Below are 21,099 nucleotides of genomic sequence, written 5' to 3' on the forward strand. Positions count from 1 at the left end.
GCGCCATAGGCAGCAGGGCTAACTCACTGCCCTACCGTGCCGACCAAGCTGGCAATGCATGACAATCTGATTTGATGCACAGAACCCTGGATAAACATTAAAGCACACCTGCACCTAGTTCTCCAACTTTTTGAGGCGCTCCTTAAAACCAAATCTTTTGGCCACCTGTGCTACTATCTCCTTGTATGCTTTGCTGTCGAATTTTGTTTGGTAACATGTCCATCGAGCACCGTTACAACTTTCAGGGCATTTGAGTTGTTGCTGTTGCTATTGTCCAGGTTGTGTGGCAGAGTTGGACGTGTAGTGGGGGGGTGGGGGGGGTGGGGGGGGTTTACTGGTTCGAGGTCGGTGTCTGTAATTTAACACAAACTATGGCATCTCCTTCTCCATGCAGTGCAATCTACAAGTTACATCTTGGGAAAAAGTCCCAACTTCCTTGTTGGTGATGTTGCCAACTGTGTCTGGACCTACAGTATCCGGAAACACTGGATTTTTGATGGCGTGCGCGGGGATTGAATATTTATTTGGATGATATCTTTCGTGCTCCGGGGGGGGGGGGGGGGGGGGGGGGGTGTGTAAGTGGACAGATCCTTCAAAGAGCTAGCAGAGGCACGATGTACCATCTCTGTGCTGTATGATTCTAGGCCTTGTCGACCCTTCGTTTCTTTTCCATTGAAAAGAACAAGAATCAACTGAGTACGTTGGCGCTTGGCTGAAATGCAACCCAGTCAAAAGAGCCCAATTGGGAAATGATTCTTGTGAATTCTCCTGGTTTATCCATTTGTAATAAAAAGCGACAGTGAAAGCATGTGTATTCTTCAGTGTGTAATTCACAATGGGTTTTTATCTCCTGAATTGGATCGTAATTGCTTGAGAAAAAGCAGTTGTTTGTGAATCATGAGGTGCCCTGATGTCTTGGGAAAATAGACCGTCTAACCTTCTGCTTCAACGCCATGTACTGGAATACTGGGATTGGAATGTGCCCTACCGAACGTAGAAGTCTGAAATACAAACAGAAAAATGCCAGGAATGTGAAACCATCTCTCTGCGTTGGAAGAGAGAAGAAGGTTGATTAACGCTTTTGATTCTGGACCCTTAAATTGCCAAAAAATCTTCACCGGGTGCGCTGCAATCCTGCAGGAATCCATATTGAACTGTCAGCAGTGCTCAATGGGGTAGCACTGTCTCACAAGGTTGTGGGTTCACGGTCTACTCCAGAGACTTGAGCATGTAATCTCGCAAAGGTATTAAGGGAGTGCTGCACTGTTGGAGGTGCTCTTTTGGGTGACATGTTAAACCGCCTTCCCTCAGGTTGGTGTAAAATATCCTGTGACATTGTTTTGAACAGGAGTTCTCCTTCATGTCCGTGCCGATATTTATCCTTCAACCAATGAACTCCATGCATTCTATGCTTGGTTCGAGCAGGTAACCATCAACAGTTGTCAACTGCCTCAGCCGCCTCAGGACACACACATGTCTAGCGTCACAGCTTCCGAAGTCAGATCGGCCTTCTTGAAAGTGAACTCTCGGAAAGCAACGGGTCCTGACGCAGACCCTGGTCGTGCACTCCGATCCTGCGCAGACCAACTGGCGGGTGTTCGCGGATATTTTCAACTTCATCGGTGTAACACACTAACACCATCACTGCATAAAATACGTGCATACCTCGAAGTGGTCGCAGGTATGAAAAATGAAAATCGCTTATTGTCACAAGTGGGCTTCAAATGAAGTTACTGTGAAAAGCCCCTCGTCGCCACATTCCCGCACCTGTTCGGGGAGGCTGGTACAGGAATTGAACCATGCTGCTGGCCTGCCTGGGTCTGCTTTCAAAGCCAGCGATTAGGCCCTGTGCTAAACCAGCCCCTAATGAATGACTGACTGGGTGTGGTGAAGGACTGAACAGGCTGCTGCTCTTTACTGTCGAAAATTGAAGGCTGAATGGTGACACGATCGAGGTCTTTAAAATAATGAATAGATCTGATACGAGAGACGAAGTGAAGATATTTGCAGCATAGAGGAAACGAGGCATCAGAAATAATGAAAATGTCAATCCGAAAGAGAATCTGCGGGAAACCTCTTTATCTGCAGAGTGGAGAGAATGTGGAACTCGCTACCACAGGGACTGGTTGAGGGGAATAGCATAGATACATCTGAGGGGAAGCTAGATAAACAATAGGTGGTAAGGAATTGAAGGACATGTTGACAGAGTGATAAGTGGAGCAGCAGCACCAACATGGACCAGTTGGGCTGAATGGCCTTTTTCAGTGCCGTATGTAATGGAGGGTGGAGTGATTCTATTTAAAAATGAAATTACTCCCTACCCTCCTATTATGTACAAATTCCTGAGGGTGGCTCCAACATTGAAGGCTATAATTAACGTACTCTGTCTCTTAAGCAGGCCTGTGATACTCCTAAGTAACCATTGAATGAATGTCAATTGGGGAGTATTTTTGTACTCCAAACACTTGGTATCGCTTTAATTAAAGGAAAAGATTCTGTTAATGTGCTCGATGCTGGCTGAATGAATCTTTGTTCCATTCCTGTAGCTACAACAACTTTTTCTTTCTGCAATTAGAAATAATTTCACTCTAGACAAATTGGAGCACTTTCTGTTTTTTTTACCTTGTACTTGATTTTTTAATTTCCAATCTTGCTACTTTAACCTATAATCAAAATTAATTTAATCTTGCCGTCTCAGCATTGGATTATAGTTTGGATTAATTTGACAAGACCTTTCTGCTTGTTTTCGATTACTTCAGGATCTAAAAGTTGTGTTGAGGACATGCCAGTCGGTATGACGCTTCGGGAACAAGAGGTTGCCATGCATGAACCAAGTTCCTATCAAGGCCAGGATCATTCCGGTGATCGCTAAGAAAGTTGTACATGACGAGGACCTTGTTGATGAGTGATCAGAGATTCTGGAGGAAAATATGGGGAGGGATGGTGAATGGTTCTCTGACAGAGCTTGACCCGGTAGTAGTGGCTGGGCTTCGCTGGCAAGGCCAGAATTTATTGCCCAATCCTGGTTGCCCTCATGAAAATGGTGGGAAGCTGCTGGGTTGAACTGATACAGTCTGTGTGGTGCTAATACATCAAAGTGTTGATTGGGAAGGAGTTCCAGGATCTTGACCCACTGATGTGAACCAATTCCAAATCCAGAATTGTACAACTTGAAGGGCAATGTGCAGGTGATGGTCTTCCCATGTGTCTGTTGTCTTTATCCTTCTAGGTGGTAGAGTTTGTGGGTTTGCGAGACACGGTACTGCAGTGTAGCTCGTGGATGGTGCACACTGCAGGCACGGTGCACTTGATGCAGTGAATGCTTGAGGTGGTAGCAGGGCTATCAATCAAGCAGGCTGCTTTGTCCTGGAGGATGAATGGGAAGAGTAGGAGGTTGGTAAGTCTTGTCCTTGAGTAGGCTGGTGGGAATGTTGGTGAGAAAAGAGGATTGGGCAGTTTGGGCTGGGGCAGGTGCCTCAGTGGTCCTTTGGGTGATGCTGGGCAATAAACAGAGGGTAGTCGCGATATGACCCAAAGGGCCTCCAAACCCTCAGCAGGAAGTCCCAGGTTGATGGCTTGATCTAGGGAATTGTGCAGGTGGCAAAATACCCAAGAGGAAATAAATTAAAGGTGATGTGATGGTTGGAAAGAGGAGCACCAAGGAGGTAGGAGCCTCGGGGGCCAAGCCATCGGAAAGTGGATGGCAGAACTGCTCTCATCCGTTTTTGGAAATTTCATGAATTGTTTCTGAACCTGTATGTCCTTCATTATACCTCAACGCATGACATACACCTCCAGTAATTTCATCCGAAGAGCTCATTGCAGGATTGAATAAAATCTATTGGGCACTTTGGCAGGGAGGCAGCAAGTTAAGATTGGGCATGTTGCTTGGCCTATAACATTTGCCACTGTGTGGACTTGCTCCCAATATTTTTCTTATGCAGTCCATGTCCTTGCACTGCGTCAGTTGTGGCTGCTAGCACAGTCGCCCCTGAATCGGCAGGTTCTAAGTTCAAGTCCCACTGCAGGACATGAGCATAAAATTAAGGCTGACACACCAGTGCAGTACTGAAGGGGTGCAGGCGATCTATCCCTGGTGTCCTGTCCAATGTGTATCCCTCGATAAGCATCGCAAAATCAGAATGTGGGCATTATCACATTGTTGTGCAAATTGGTTTCCCATGTTTAAAAACTTTAAAAAGATGTTTGCAGTAGCAGACCTGAAAACATTAATGGACTTTCTGAATTTAAAAAAAGATTTAAAGTACCCAATATTTTCTCCCCCCAATTAAGGGCAATTTGGCGTGGGCAATCCATTTACATATTTGGGTTGTGGGGATGGAACCCACGCAGACACGGGGAGAATGTGCATACTCCACGGACAGTGACCCAGGGCTGGGATTGTACCTGCGACCTCAGTGCCGTGAGGCAGCAGTGCTAACAACTGCACCACTGCGCCGCCCCCTAGATTTGAATAACTTAATCGATTATTTGCCAGGCTCGGAGGGAAGAGCAGGGGAAGCGAGATTAATTAGATAGCCTAGCACAGATATGTTGGAGCTGAGTGGGCCCTTATAATGCAATGCATGTGCTCCGAAAACCGATCTTTATGCAACTGCTGGTCAACTATTCAATCCTAATGAGTTGAATGGGTCAACCCCATTCTCACCAACGTCCATGTGTCCATATTTCCTTTGGGAGTTACTTGAAAATGTATGCTCGTCTGTGGCTAATAAAAAAACAGAAAATGGTTGTCAAGTTCATTAGTTTTCCCCAGCATTTGGAGAATGATGAGCCTTGCTGTACGGTTCTCAACATCTCGCTCGTTTGTGTTCTTTGCTGCTACTTGTTTGAGCAGCAGCAATTGATCCATATTTACTTTAGACTTGTGGAATATTTCTTTAGACCCCCCCCCCCCCCCCCCAAGCCCTTCGAGGAGGGCGCGTTGGTGGTGGACGGTGCTGGGGGTGGGTGGGGGTGGATGATGGCGGGTGCTGGAGGGGTTTTGGCGGGTGGTGGGGAGAGGGTGGGTGGGTGGTAACGGACGCTGGGGAGGGGTGGGTGGGTGAGTGTGGGTGATGGCTGGGGGGGGGGGGGGGGGGGACGTTTGCCAGGTGGTGGCGGGTGCTGCGGAGAGGGGTGGGTGGGGATGGTGGCGGGTGCTGAGGGGGTTTGCCGGGTGAGGGAGGGTGGGTGGGTGGGTAGCGGACGCTGGGAGGTGTGTTGTTGGGGATTTTAAGTTTACAATTGTTTTCAGAGGAAGTAATTGAAATAAATAATTGAGTGAAATATTTGGCAAGTCTGTTTTCTTGGAGAGCTTTGCCCATAACTCTTTAGCGCCATCTCCTGATTTTAACCTAAATTGCTACAGAATTACTGCAGAATACAGTGGGATGGACAGCTACAGTATATCATGTATGTGTGTATATTTAAACCCAATTTCTGGGGGAATGACCAATTCATTCCAAGATTAAACTAATTAGACCACAATTTAATGTGATGGTTGGGAATACATTGACAAAGAAAGAGCTTGGATTTCAACACGATGAGACCTCCTCAAATCGCAGGGCATGCCAAATGAAAATCGCTTATTGCCACAAGTAGGCTTCAAATGAAGTTACTGTGAAAAGCCCCTGGTCGCCACATTCCGGCGCCTTTTCGGGGAGGCTGTTACGGGATTAGCTTTCAATAATAGATTGCTTTATGAAGTGCAGTCATTGTTATATGATGAGAACTATCATTTATGTGAACTTCGTTTCGTGAACTCTGGGTGTCCCAAATCTCTTGGCAATGAATTAAATACTTTTTGAAATCTAGTGTTGAAGGGAAACATCTCAACACGTCTACAGTCCCACTAAAGCTTTGTGATAATGACCCTGGTTTTCTGTTTATATATTGGCCAGGACACTGGAGAGACTAATTGCTCTTTTCAAAATAATGGTTATAGGATTATTGATTGAGAGGGCAGATAGGGCCTCTGAATGACATCTCATTCAAACACTGGTACGTCTGGCAATGTAGCACTCCCTCAGTATTGCACTGGGGTGCCAGCCTCATTGGGACTCCTGAAGAGGCTTCTGTTGTGTAAATTGACTGGTTGGAGTTGATGCCAATGCAAAGCTCAATGTTGCACTGAAAAATGTTCAACATTAGCAAAGAGTCCCTTTGACCATGTGTGAAAGCTTCTGGTTGTCCTCTCCTTAAAACACTGCATGATCTTAATTTCGGAGCAGTAATACGATTTATTTAAAAATAAAACGTTCACCATATCATGGCAGGCTGCTTGGAGAAAGGCCCTTTCCACTGCCAGTTTATTTGGGTGCTCAGTTGCCGTAAGTCTGTGTCTCTTCTCCTACCCGTCTGACCGCTGGAGGTCTGCCTTGTGCTCTTGTTTACCCATCGCCCGTGTGCTTGCTGACCCACACCGGCTCCCAGCCTGCAATGTCCATCTTTAAACTCTCAGCCTTGTTTTCAAATTCCTGCCTGGCCCCCACTCCTTGCCTCTGTAAACTCCTCCAGCTGCTGAACCCTCCGAGCTATCTGCGCATCGCCAATGCTGGCCTCTTGCACATCTGAGATTTCAGCCACTCCATCTCCCTGCCTTTCTCCTCTACTTTTAGGACGCTCCGTAAAACCTACTACTTTGATCAAACTTTAGTTCACCTGTCCTAGTATCTCCTTTGTGTTAAATTTTGTTTGATTGAACTCCTTTGACGTATCTTTGGACATTTTATGCTTTGTAAATTGTTGCATCAATGCACTTTGGAGGCAGCTGTTACTGAATAATTCAATTTATCAAAGGGGAACGTTTGACACTTGTGTCAATCATGCAGCACAGTGGTTAGCACAGTTGCTTCACAGCTCCAGGGGTCCCAGGTTCGATTCCTGGCTTGGGTCACTATGTGGAGTTTGCACGTTCTCCCCGTGTCTGCGTGGGTTTGCTCTGGTTTCCTCCCACAGTTCAAAGATGTGTAGATTATGTGGATTGGCCATGGTAAATTGCCCTTCGTGTCCAAAAATGTTCAGTGCCGTTACGGGGATAGGGTGGAGGCGTGGGTTTAAGTGGGGTGCTCCTTCCAAGGGCCGGTGCAGACTCGATAGGTCGAATGGCCTCCTTCTGCATTGTAAATTCTATGAAAGTCGAGTTGGGATAAATTGACCATTTTTTGTGTTGACAAACTTAACTAATGGGGTGCCACAGGGTCAGCGCAGTGACCTCAACTGATTATGATCTGTGTTAATAATTCGGACCCAGGAACCAATTGTATTGCAGACAAATCTGTTGTTACGAAGATCAGTTGGAAAGGAAGTCGCGAGAAGGATGATAGGGATATAAGTAGATAAAACGGTTGGGTAAAAGTTTGGTCCGTGGGGGAAATTGTGAGATTGGCAGAAAGAATAGGTGTGCAGAACATTGACTCGCAATCTCCTCTGAGTGGCAGTCACTGGAAGATTCCCACTCCGGAGGGACACATTCCTCACTCAGGCCGGGTGAGACGGAAGCAGTGGGGGTGGACCCACCCGCCCCCCGCCCTTTAAAGCACTAGCTGCTGTGAAGCAGGTGTTTATAGGGACTATTGGAATTAGGCGTTCAGCGTTCGAACAGGCAGAGTTTGACCATAGGGGGTTGGAATGGAGGAGGGTCCCCTTGGGAGTGGGTTTGGGTGTAGCTTGACCCTTGGGGGCAGGCGGGGTGGGGTGCAGCCTTGGCGTGGCGGCTCCCTTAGGGGGTTGGGAGGTGGGGGGCTCTGGCTCTGGGTTTTGGGGGGGGGGGGGGGGGGGGGGGAGGAGGTGGGGTGTCCCATGCAGGTTCGGTCAGGGTGTTTAAAACAGTTACTTTGAGGTTACGAGGCTTTTCGTCCTTGTAGTTCAGAAGGACTAGAAGGGTAAAACTGGCAGAACCATCTGAAGTTAGTGATTCAAATCACTTTGGCGGATGGCTTCCAGCCCAGTGTAATTGTTGAGGGCAAGTTAGCCCTTCTGGACAGTTGCTGGGTGAACCCTGGCGTGGGAATGCCCAAGAAGGATTCCCTGTTGCTTCATTGGGACACTCCCCTAGAGTGTCGCCGGGGAGCCAGGTAGTTATGGTCCCATTAGTTAAATAGGGAGCGATTGCAGAATGCTGCAATGCCGAGAGATCGAGTGGCCTTGTAGTTGAATCTCCCAAAATTGGAATGCAGGTACAGCAAGCAATTAGGCAGGGAAATGGAATGTAGCACAAGGCGGATGGGGTACAAAAGCAGCACCTACAGAAAAAATGCTGTAAATGTTCAACAGGTCTGGCAATATCCACAGATGCGAGATGCCGGTGTTGGACTGGGGTGAACACAGTAAGAAGTCTTAAAACAGCAGGTTAAAGTCCAACAGGTTTGTTATTGACTTTGTCTGAAACCCACCTCTTCATTCACCTGAGGAAGGAGCAGTGCTCCGAAAGCTAGTGATTCGAAACAAACCTGTTGGACTTTAACCTGGTGTTGTAAGACTTCTTGCAATATCCACAGAGGTTGATGTTTCAGGTCAATGATCGTTCACCTTTCACGAAAGGTCATCATCCTGAAATGTTAAATGTGCTGAGGGATTTGGCCATGGGTGGTGTCATGACCGGTACAGGCCTGGAGGGCCGAAGGGCCTGTTACTGTGCTGTTTTGTTCTTTGTTAACCATCTGTTTCAGTCCCCACATATGCCGTCTGACCTACTTAGTATTTCCAGTATTTTTGCCATTAAGTGAATATTAGCATGAGCGAATTTGCTGCAAATGTTGCTCTTGCTACTTGAATAAACAGTGCCTCGGTTTATGTGACGAGGCTGTAACACGCTTGAAAAGTCACATGTTATAAACCACGTGATGGAGATGCATTGTTTGTTTTACTTTTTACAGAAGGACTTTGGTCAACTTGTTTTGTATACAAGGATTTTGTGCAAAAGTAACATCTCTTTTCAACGTTGAATGTGACTGGAATCCTCACCACTTGCACCATCCCCAGCCATCATGGACCTGCGTTGGGAGAATGACATTAATAGTTGTTACCATGGGTGCGAGAAGTGTGTCTCAAACTGTATTCGGCCCGTCGCCTATTTTATGTAGTTCTATATTCACAGTTAGACAGCCAGACAGTGGAAACTTTGCTGGCTTCAAACACCCCTTTGCACGGCACTGCAAACTGCAAACGTTATTTCATTACTGCAACCTGCTATGGTTTTATTGTTTGCTGCGTACACGCGGCAAATCACATTAGTTTGAGCATGCTCACTGTACACGATGAACTTGTACCTTCAGAGCTCTGAAGAAGAACATGATCCCCACAGGATCGACAGCCTGTTGTCTCCACAGATGCAGGCTGCCCTTCCTTCCTGAGTTTTTCCAGCCTTCTCTGTTGCCACTACAGCATTCTTCTGTTTTTGTTTATAAAGTGATTTCATTTGCTGCAACATTTTATGTGGTCATATCAACAATTCCTTACTTGCTTTCTCAGTGTACCTCTTGAAACATTTAGTCGGTGAAGGAGAACTGAAACATAAGGATTGGGAAGAAAATGTGTTCAGAATTATGCTTTTAATGTTCTGTCTTTTCTGTATTTTGTCTCCTCTTCTTCTTCGTCTTTCCCCCCCCCCCAAAGTGAGAGAACCCAGTGTGAAATCCCAACAAGTGTCTCAGGTAAGACATTCTCTGATTCTAACTTCTGTTTATATGAATTAATACTGCATATTTTAATATGTCGCTTCCTCGGTCTCAGCTGTGTCTCGGTGCTCTGTGACTTGGGTGTTTCGGTGCAAAAATGCTCAACACTCCTGAGTCACCCTTGGAGCTTATTTCTGATCCTTTTTACTCTCTCCTTCTGAATATGTAGTTTATTTTTCAATTATATTCATAAACAGAAATTGTCTCTTGGAAATTGTTTTTCCATCTCGATGGCCGGTTAGGATGTCTCAGCTCTGATTGCAGCTGCCCCAACATTTCTGTTTTCTTTACGCACTATCAGATTGCTTCTAAGTTACTGAAATATGAGAGTGATGGTTGCGCGAAGGGAAAGGAATGTTAAATAAACCAAATCTGTTCAACAGAAGGCAAGGGTGAATGGGCAGGTACCTCAACACAGTACTTAGGGTACATGTTTTTTAAACTGATTTTCACACATGGTCTTTCCCTTATTCTTGGGACTGAGTGTACAAGCAAGTTAATGCATGACTGGGTGAAGTTGTTCATGCCTTGTCAATTACATTTAAGGTTCATTAATGTCAATTACATTGTTACGGGTCTGATGATATGCATCTACCATGTGGCTCTGTGACTTGAGGCAGTTGGGAATAAATTGTGTTGGAGGATAGACATATTTTACAGTAGCTCTATAATAGTTAGTGTTACTAGTTTGTTATTTATATTTTTCCAGTTATCTTTACCACGCAGTTGTTTCATAATAAATTATTTAAACTAGATGTTCTGTAGTTTATCGTTCATATCAGCCGGTCTACAGACATGACAACGGGTCAGATGATGGGTATTAATTGTCTTTTGGGCACATATAAATCGGGGATACCTGGGACACTGGGTTGAGTGGGAGGGGAGCGGAGACTGAACAAGTCAATAAACTCAATATAGAAAAGGTCTGTGTCTTGTCTGGCTTCACCAGTAACCACGGGTCTGAAGGTTCAATAAGGGTGCTTAAGAGATGAAAGCAGAGAAGATAACACAGGAAGTAAAGGGTATTTAACTAGAGTTGCAAAACAAGGGTAAAGGTTGATGAGGTGAAACGCACCTTCTTTGGAATCAGTGACACTGAGATGGTTTTGTCTCCAAGAGCTAGATTTTCTGTATTGAATCACCTCCAGCCCTGGGTTTTGTGTCTAATTTGCTCAGATGCCAGTTTCGGAAAAGCTTCAATTTGCAACAATGGGCGTTCAAGCACTAACTTCTTGCAAGATATGGACATACCCTGAAAGCCTCTTGACATCGTAGAATCATAGAATTTACAGTACAGAAGGAGGCCATTCGACCCATTGACTCTGCACCGGCTCTTGGAAAGAGCCACCCTACTTAAGCCCATGCCTCCCTATCCCCGTAGCCCAGTAACCTGACCTAACCTTTTGGACATTGATAGAAATCTAACTTTTAATATATAATAGGTTTAAACGAAGAAGTGGTTCAGAATCAAAATGGTTTATGGTTCAGAATTTAAATGGTTTATTAAGGTCACACAGTTCAAAAAGACAGACAGTAAAAACTGCTGTAATAACATGAGAGTGATCAGATTAAAACACCGGACAGAAGCAAGGACACATGTAAATCTGGGCAGCGTTCCTAGTCCAGTTTTCATCACAATGGATAACGTTTGGTGAGAACGGAATATCACAGTCACACCATATCAAAATTCGATCGAATTAAATGAACTATAATTATTATGACCCAATCAAAGATGATAGCAATTACTTTAAAAATAGGTGCCGGTTTGAATAATTCATTCCAGAATCGTCTTACTTCATTGCTTTAAATATTTCCTGTGCTTTGCTCTGAAAGCCGCCATTTTGTCTATTTTCAACTTCTCTGTATTGTGTATTTTAATTTGAAGAAATCATGAAGAACTGCAATTTGTATTGAATTCAACTCCGTCATCTGTATTTGCTTGGACAAAACAAACTTTTAGAAAAACTCTGTATTTGCAAGCAAACTGACCTGATCAAGAGACACTTGAAAACCGACTGAAAAAGCTACAATTTGCTCCACGCATGAAGCTCAGTTTTTGAGTTCTGTCAAGTGATATATAGTGCAGCGACACATAAGATATATTAACCACTAAGGGGCAATTTAGCATGGCCAATCCACCTAACCTGCATGTCTTTGGACTGTGGGAGGAAACCGGAGCACCCAGAAGAAACCCACGCAGACACTGGGAGAACGTGCAGACTCCGCACAGACAGTGACCCAGCGGGGAATCGAATCTGGGATCCTGGAGCTGTGAAGCCACAGTGCTATCCACTTGTGCTGCCGTGCTGCCACATCTTTGGACTGTGGGAGGAAACCGGAGCACCCGAAGGAAACGCACGCAGACACTGGGGGGGGAAAATACAAACTCCACGCAGACAGTCATCTATGGCTGGAATTGAACCTGGGACCCTGGAGCTGTGAGGCAGCAGTGCTAACCACTGTGCCACCGTGCTGCCCTAAATTATGTGTTGACTTCCCAAAGGAATCTTATTAAATTTGAAGAATTTTTTTTTTAGTAAACAGCAATGGGAGGACTAAACCAACAGAAATGTAGAATTTTGAATCTTCGATAACGGAGGCTCACATTATGTTGGGTTCCCGTTGGTCAGGTGCCTTTTTGACTCTCTACAGGTCCCCGCCAGTCTCTCTGACATGTATCACTAACTTGAGAATAGTAATCTTTAAACTCTAAAATGACTGGAGAATGCATTTGATGAAAAATGTGTACGTATTTTAAAAAGAGATGAACTTTGGACAAAGTTGTCCATCAGAGGGAATCGGTTTTACTTGTGTTTCCACGAAACCAGAAACCTGAATTATTGATATTGCAGACCTGTTTCCATTGCTCCTGGGTGAAGCTGGGGAAAGGCCACGTTAAATGTCATCTGACCGTCCACTGCTTTGTTCCTTCCCTGTTCAACATCGATACATCAATGTTGACACTTGAAACTTGTTTATGTGTGATTAGAAAAATTTCGGCCTTTTGATTTTTTTTTAAAAATCCCTTAAACGTGAAGTTATTTCTTTAAAAAAAAATATAAGCATCTGTGTATTTATGCAGGCTCCTGAACTGTCGCAGAAAGTAGATCAAAGGCATTTTCAAGCTGAAGCCAGCTCTGTGCAGAGTCAGAAGGAACAACGTATTATAAAGGTTTTAACATGATGCGTTCTCTAAAGAGATTTAACAGAAATTCAGAAATTCAACATTTATTTCTCTTTTGATACACACCCAAGAGCTGCAACAAACCAAAATAATTCTTATCCGTGGGATGTCTAGAAGTGAGAGATTAAAAACAGTAACAGCTACTGTTTTTAATCTCTCACTTCTAGACATCCCACGGATAAGAATTATTTTGGTTTGTTGCAGCTCTTGGGTGTGTATCAAAAGAGAAATAAATGTTGAATTTCTGACGGTAAATTCCAAGGCAAAAGCAAAATGCTGCGGATGTTGGAAATCTGAAATAACAGCACAAAATGCTAAGAATAGGAAATACTGGAAATACTCCAGTGTCTCTGCGGAGAGAAACAGTTGACCTTTCAGATCAACGATGACTCTTTGTCAGAGTTTGGTAACATGGGATTTTCGTTTTTTCCAATGAAGGGCAATTTAGCGTGGCCAATCACCTACCCTGCACATCTTTGAGTTGGGGGGGGTGAGACCCACGCAGACACGGGGAGAATGTGCAAACTCCACACGGACAGTGACCCGGGCCGGGATCGAACCCGGGTCCTCGGTGCCGTGAGGCAGCAGTGCTAACCACTGCGCCACCGTGCCGCCCACCATGGGATTTTCTGTGTTCACCTGAGGGGGTAGACTTGATTTAACATTTCATTCAAAAGACAGACTTGGTTTAACATTTCATTCAAAAGACATGTGCAGGACCCCCGCTACTGCACCAGAGTGTCAGCTTAGGTGTGCTCTGGTCGCTGTTGTGGGGCTTGATCTCAACTCTGAGCGACATGGAAGTCCAACAACAGAACCATGACTTGAGACCTGAGGAGAGTACAGACGTCGTGTGATGGAGATTCACAAGGACTTGCTGCACCATTTGGCATGTATACTTCACTGCATTTTAATGGGATTGATTTTAACAGTGAAACTATGTATGGAAGGGTGGGTCTTCAATCAATCACTGCTGATTGTTGCATAGCCAGGAGCACCATCGTCAAGAAAGGAGACAAAGCGGACTGTGGGTCATACAAGGAACCTCCCTACTCTCCATCGCACCCCAAATCCTCGCTAGCCACCTTCTCCCAATCTCTGAAGAAATTCTTCCGGAAGGCCAGTGTAGCTTCTGACCTAACCATGGAACAGCGGACATGGTTTTCACTGCTCGGTAACTTCAAGAGAAATGCCAGGAGCAACATCAACCACTCTACATGGTCTTCATCGATCTGACCAAGGCTTTTGACTCAGTCAATCAGAAAGTGCTGTAGAAGACCCTATCAAAGGCCGGCTGCCCAGAGAAATTCATCAACTTCCTCCAACGACACCACGACAAGATGTCGGCAACAGTGCTCACCAATGGAAATAAGACAGAAACCTTTGAGGTCAAGACTAGATTCAAGCAGGGATGTGTCATCACCCTCCCCCTTTTCTCCATCTTCATCGCCACCATCCTTCACCTTGTCCAGGGCGAGCTTCCCAGTGGAATGGACATTGTCTACAGGATGGACGGAAAACATTTCAAACCTCAACTGGATGAAATTCAAGAAGAAATCATCACTGGCGTCGCTTCTGGAACGTAGGCGGACGACATCGCCATTTCCACTCTCTGAAAAGAATCTCCAAGCCATGCTTGACACCTTCGCGGGAGAATACCAAAGAATCGGTCTCAGCCTCAACCTCGAAGACTCAAGTCCTTTACCAACCCAACTCTGGGCAAGAGATTCCTTCGAGGACACCCGACAGCAAGAGGTGGCCCGGAAAAGAAGCCTGAGAAAGGAATACCAGCGATCCAGAGCCCAGGGACCGATTCCCCACCTCCAGAAAATACCTGCTAAGTCTTGAGGTCAGCGATGCGGCTTTAGGGACGGGCCCATCAACCAAGCAAGGACCCACGGAACCCATAATCACTGACAGATTTTCTCAGTGGTTAACCATGCTAATTAGTGAGTGATCGCTGACGGGAACTAATGAGACTGGTCCAGTACAGAGGGAGGCCATTAGGCCAAGAATTTCTATCGTGGTTCTTGGGTAGAGTTATCCAAGTGCTCGCCCCCCCCTACTCTTTTCCCCATGGCCCTCGCAAATCTTTACCCGTCAATTTATCCAATTTCCTTCTTGACAATACAATTGGATTTGCTTCTGCCGTCCTTTCGGACAGCATATTCCAGATTAACATAACTGCCTGTTGAAGGGAATATCTCTTCATTTCCTTTTTCAGCTGGTTTGCAATTACAATAAATTTGTGTTCCCTGGTTGCCAATACTTCTGCCAGTGAAAACCGTTTCTCCTCATTTACCTTCATCAAAACTCCTTACTAATTTTTGAAAACTTCTATCAAATCCCTCTTCGACCTTCACTGCTCCAAGTTGACTATTTAGAATCATAGAATTTACAGTGCAGAAGGAGGCCATTCGGCCCATCGAGTTTGCACCGACCCTCGGAAGGACCACCCTACCTCGGCCCAATTTCCCGCGCCCTATTCCTGCAATTCCACCTTAAGGGGCAATTTAGTATGGTCAACCCACCTAACCTGCACAACTTGGACTGTGGGAGGAAACCGCAGCACCCGGAGGAAACCCAAGCCCACACGGGGAGGATGTGCAGACTGCGCACAGTCACCTGAGGTCAGAATCGAACCCGGGTCCCTGGCGCTGTGAGGCATTTTGCGTGTTCTGCAAATCATACACTGGCAGTGTGTTCTGGCGAAGACAAATGCTGGTTTAATTCTCCATCCTAAACCTTGACTCATGCTGGGTGGTGTTTATAACGATTCTTCTGTCACTGTTGCTATCTCCGACACTTAGTGAGATTGGAACCTACATGACTAAACATTTTCAACTGAGATACAGCCAAGTGCTCTAAAAGCGCAAGCTTTTTAAATTTAATAATTCAGGTAGAAATCTTTGTTTAAAAAAAAAAAAATAGTAGCACTTCCAGATGTGTGCTGAATTCCAGAAAATCCTTTATCCACAGACTGATACTTGAAGGGTGTTTGTTGTAGTACTAATTAGTTATTTTGTGTGTGCATATATAATTTTCTGAATAAATTGCTCCTGACTGATTGTGTTTCTAAATTGCTTGTTAATTGATCCAGATTTAGACATTCTAACATCTCCAATATGTCTTGGCTTTGTGAACAATTGAAGATGACAAACTAGTCACAGCGTGTGCATACATTTGGCCATTTAGAGCCTGATAATGAAACTCCCATTCCTCATTCCTGTTTCTGAAATATAAGACCATACATGGGAGCAGAATTAGGCCATTCGGCCCATCACCTCTGCTCCACCATTCGATCATGGCTGATATTTTCCTCATCCCCATTCTCCTGCCTTCTCCCCCTGATCCCCTTATTAATCAAGAACCTATCTATCGCTGTCTTCAAGACACTCAGTGATTTGGCCTCCACAGCCTTCTGCGGCAAAGAGTTCCACAGATTCGCCAGCAGCTTGAGCAAGAGGGTATTTGTGGTGCGACACAGGAGAAGATGGCGGAGAGTAGGGAGGGGCAGCGCTGCCCACCCAGTGGTCTACAGAGCAGCTGGTGGAGTTCCTCAACAACAAGTTTGAGCAGCAGAGGAAGGAGGCCACAGAGGACCTGGCTACGGTGGTGGAACCGCTTAGGGCGACGATCGAGCAGGTGGAGCAGATGCAGGAGACACAAGAGCCTGGCGATCCAGAAGATGGAAGAGTCGGTGGGGGACCATGAGGTTGACCTCGCTGGCGACAGGCATGGGGGTGGTGATGAACAGTCAGAAAAGGGGGGTTGCCGGGAGGGGGAAATGGGTTGTTTTTTTTGTTTGGCTACAGAGAGGGGGGTGGGGGGGGGGATGTGCCGCATTGGTTAAGGAGGGATGGCGGCGGACAACTTGGGGAGGGCCTGGTAAAGTGCGAGACGCGGACTGAGGGGAGGAGCTGGCTAAAGAAGGGGCATGGCTGATCGGCAGGGAAAGGAGGCAGGGAGCCCCGCGACCCAACTGGTTACATGGAACATGCAGGGGTTGAATGGGCCAGTTAAACGGTCGGGGGTTTTCACAACTTGAAGAGTTTGAAGGTGGACATTGCGTTCCTTCAAAAGATGCACCTGAAGCTGGGAGATCAGACGTGCCTGAGGAAGGGATGAGTGGGGCAGCTGTTCCACTCTGGGTTGGACATGAAGTTGAGCGGGTTGGCGGTGCTGGTGAACAAGAAAGTGGCCTTCGAGGTTGGTAGTATTGTAGCTGACCCAGGGGGGCAGATACGTAAAGGTACCACTTTCCCTGTTAGTTTTTGCTCTGGCGATAGAGCTGTTGGCAATGGCACTTAGGGCGTCGAAGGGTTGGAGTGGGACTGAGCAGGGTGGGGTCGAGCACAGAGTCTTGTTGTATGCAGCCAATCTTCTGTTATACATTTCGGACCCGGTGGACTGCTTTGATAGGATCATGGGAGATCCTGAGGTAATTCGGCCGGTTTTCAGGGTATAAATTGAACATGGGGAAAAGTGAGGTGTTCCCGATTAATTCTTGCGGGCAGGAGAGGAGGTTAGGGGAGTTGCCGTTCCAGTTGATGGGAGGCAGGTTTTTGCTATCTCGGATACAGCTGGCGTGAGGCTGGGCACAGGTGCATAAATTGAATTTGGCGCAACTGGTGGAGGGAATGAAGGAGGATTTTAAGAGGTGGGAGGTGTTGCCTCTGTCACTGGCTGGGCGCGTGCAGGCGGTCAAAATGACAGTGCTGCCCAGGTCCGATATGTGACAATCAAAGGCTTGTGCCGACGGGGCTGGATGCAATGTTCCGGGTGTGGCAGCGGGTGGGGATAGAGCACTTCAGGGACTTGTTTGTAGGGGACAGGTTTGCAAAGGGAAATGGCTTCAGATACCTGCAGGTGAGGGACTTTGTGAGGAGAGCGGTGCTGTCCTCCGATGTTGCGAGATAAACTGTTGTCCGAGGTTGACATTCGGGAGGGGAAGAGTGTCGGACATTTATGGAGAGGGAGGAGATCGGGCGCAAATGGGAGGAGGAGTTGGGTTGGGAGGTGAGCACCGAAACGTGGAAGGAAGCCCTGGTGCGAGAGGTTAAGCCTCATCCAATTTAAGATGGTGCATAGGGTCCACATGACGGCCGCCATGCTGAGCTGTTTCTTTGCAGGGGTGGAGGATTGGGATGTGCGGGGAAGCCTGCGAATTACGTCCACGTGTTCTGGGGCTGTTCCAAAGCTGAAGGGGTTCAGGCAAGGGTTCTCGGATGTTATGTCCAAGATTCTAGGGGTAGGAGCGGCCCCGCGTCTGGAGGTGGCGGTATCTGGAGTGCCGGGAGCTCCGGGGGTCCAGGTGGAGAGAGAGGCCGATGCCTTGGCCGTAGCTCCCTGATAGACCGGACACGGATTTTGTTGATCTGGCGGAACTCTGAGCTGCCAAAGGCGGGGGTGTGGGTGAGCGACCTGGCAGAATTCCTGCACTTGGAGAAGGTCAAGTTCGTCGTGGGCGGGGGGGGGGGGCGGCAGATGTTCACCCAACATCAACTTCTTTAAGGTGCATTAAGGCATTGGGGAAGGGGGTGGTTTCCAAGGGGGCGGGCTGAGTTGTGGGCTTGGTGTTGGGGTTATTGTGGGCCTGTGTTCTTTGTTCATATGGTTTTCTGATATTTGTCTGTACATTTGCAAAATGCCCAAAATGAGAATCCTGAGCTGAGACTCCTAAGTCTGTTTGTGCTTCAGATTTCCGAAGCCGTTTCCCATTTGGGAAATAGTCTCTGCCTCTATTTTTCATACCAAAGTGCACAACCTCACACTTTCCCACATTGTATTCCACCTGCCACTTCTTTGCCCATTCTCCTAGCCTGTCCAAGTCCTTCTGCAGCCTCTCTGTTTCCTCAATACAACCTGTCCCGGTACATATCTTTATGTCATCTGCAAACTTAGCAACAATCACCTCCGTTCCTTCTTCCAGATCATGAATGCATATTGTGAAAAGTTGTGGTCCCAACACTGACCTGTGGGTAACACCACTAGTCACTGGCTGTCATCCTGAAAACATCCCCTTAATCCCCACTCTCTGCCTTCTGCCAGTCAGTCAATCCTCTATCCGTGCCAGTACCTTGCCCCTAACACCATGGGCTCTTATCTAATTTAGCAGCCTCCTGTATGGCACCTTGTCAACGTTCTTCTGGAAATCCAAGTAGCACAGTGGTTAGCACTGTTGCTTCACAGCTCCAGGGTCCCAGGTTCGATTCCCGGCTCGGGCCAGTGTCTGTGCGGAGTCTGCACGTTCTTCCCGTGTCTGCTAGGAGTTACCTCCGGGTGCTCCGGTTTCCTCCCACAAGTCATGAAAGACGTGGCTGTTAGGTAATTAGGACATTCTGAATTCTCCCCCAATATATCCGAATGTGGCGACTAGGGGACTTTCACAGTAACTTCATTGCAGTGTTAATGTAAGCCTACTTGTGACACTAATAAAGATTATTATTATTAATAGATCATATCCACTGGTTCTCCTTTGTCTAACTTCCTTGTTCCCTCTTCAAAAAATTAAATACGTCAAGAATTAATATGTTATTATGTACAAGGTACTATGAGGGATAACCTCCAAAGGGTTAAGTGAGTGGCAGATGGCAAAAATTTGGCAGATGGAGTACAAGGTGGGGAAAATGTGAACTTGTCCAGTTTGGCAGGAAGAATAGAAAAGCAGTAAATTATTTAAGTGGCAAGAGATTGCAGAACTGAGGTACAGAGGGATCTGGGTGTCCTGGTACATGAGTCGCAAAATGTTAGCATGCAGGTGTATAGCAAGTGATTAGTAAAGTAAATAAAATGTTATAGTTTATTGTAAGAGCAATGGAATATAAAAGTAGATATGTTTTGCTACAGTTGTATAGGGTCATCTGGAGCACTGCGTATGACTCCTTATTTGGGAAAGGACGTAATTGCATTAGACACAGTTCAGAGAAGGTTTACTCAGCTGATTGCTGGCATGAGGGTGTTATCCTATAAGGAAAGGTTTGGTCAGATTGGGCCTGTATCTATTGGAAATTAGAAGAATGAGAGGTGACCTTATTGAAACATATAAGATCCTGAGGATGTGATGAATATAAGAAATTGTTATATATTTTGTTGCAGTGAGGTTATCAAAAGCGCTGGTTTAAAATGCATACAGGCAGTATGTCTGCTAAAGCTGTGATTACGGGGTTCATAAAAGTGAGGTAATCGTTGATTTTAACCATTTGCTTGTTTACATATGAATGGCCTTTGGAATATTTATGTTTAGGGGATTCCCCGAGATGTAGATAATTTTTGAATGATTGTGTTTAGTCCTAACTAAACAGGTCACGGGACATCTAAATGGGAGAAGACTGGAAAATACCTTATGCTTGGCATGCAGATGATGTAATTAATAGGCGGGGCCTGATCTGTCTGTAGTTTTGCAGTTTTTGCCATAGGATTTTAAGTTGAACAGAAATGTCCGATAGGACAGAAGGATTTTCAGGTTGTTCCTGAAAGGGAGTCTCTCCAAAGATCTGCACAGCGAAGCAAATAACCCTGATAACTTTATTTATCAAGTGGCATTTGAACTTTATTTGGGATGCTTAATTGGAGTATAGATAGTGATTTAAAGGTATTTTTCTCCCCCCCCCCCCCCCTTTATTTAAGAACTGTTTTAACTATTATTTGTAAAGCTATTTCTTTCTTAATATGATTAATTCTGTGTTTAAATTAAAGTTTGTTTTGCTATAAAAAAATACCTATTGGTCAGTATGACCTTTCCTGTAGTTTAGTAGTCTTCCCTCATACAGTATTGCAAATTGTTGGCATTCTTGTACGGGATCCTAGCAAGGGAACTTTACAGGGTGGTTACTGTGATGATGTTTCCCCTTGTGGGAGAGACCTTGAGGGAATATAATTTAAAAATAACGGGTCAGCCAGTTTAAAAATAAAGGGTCTCCCATTTAAGACAGAGTTGATAATTTATTTTTCTCAGACAGTCATGAATCTGTGGAACTCTCATTAAATATTTCTAAGGAGAGTGAAATCGATTCTTGATTTTCAAGGGAGTCTAAAGGGTGTATGGGGTAGGCAGGAACGTGGAGTTGAGGCCACAATCCAATCCGCCATGAGCTTGTTGAACAGTGGAGCAGGCTCAATGGGCTGAATGGTCCACTCTGTTCCAAATTCGTATGTTCGTACATTTTGGGGGAATTGTCCGCTGTGGCTCAGTCATGGTCTGAGTCCGAAGGTTGAGTTCACAAGTCCCATTCA

The 21,099-nt window shown here is 45.8% G+C and overlaps 1 protein-coding gene across 3 annotated transcripts in view; it reads left to right on the forward strand.

Annotated features, from left to right (window-relative positions):
- The window catches only part of LOC140387390 (uveal autoantigen with coiled-coil domains and ankyrin repeats protein-like), a 196,602-nt gene that overhangs the window by 134,597 nt on the left and 40,906 nt on the right, over window positions 1–21,099 (forward strand). For all 3 annotated transcript variants that reach the window (XM_072470420.1, XM_072470423.1, XM_072470421.1), the window contains exon 9: window positions 9,619–9,656. In XM_072470420.1, coding sequence (XP_072326521.1) covers window positions 9,619–9,656 — 38 coding nt within the window. The remainder of the gene's footprint in view (window positions 1–9,618; window positions 9,657–21,099) is intronic.

This window comes from Scyliorhinus torazame, chromosome 12 (genome assembly GCF_047496885.1).
Source record: "Scyliorhinus torazame isolate Kashiwa2021f chromosome 12, sScyTor2.1, whole genome shotgun sequence".
Taxonomy (NCBI): domain Eukaryota; kingdom Metazoa; phylum Chordata; class Chondrichthyes; order Carcharhiniformes; family Scyliorhinidae; genus Scyliorhinus; species Scyliorhinus torazame.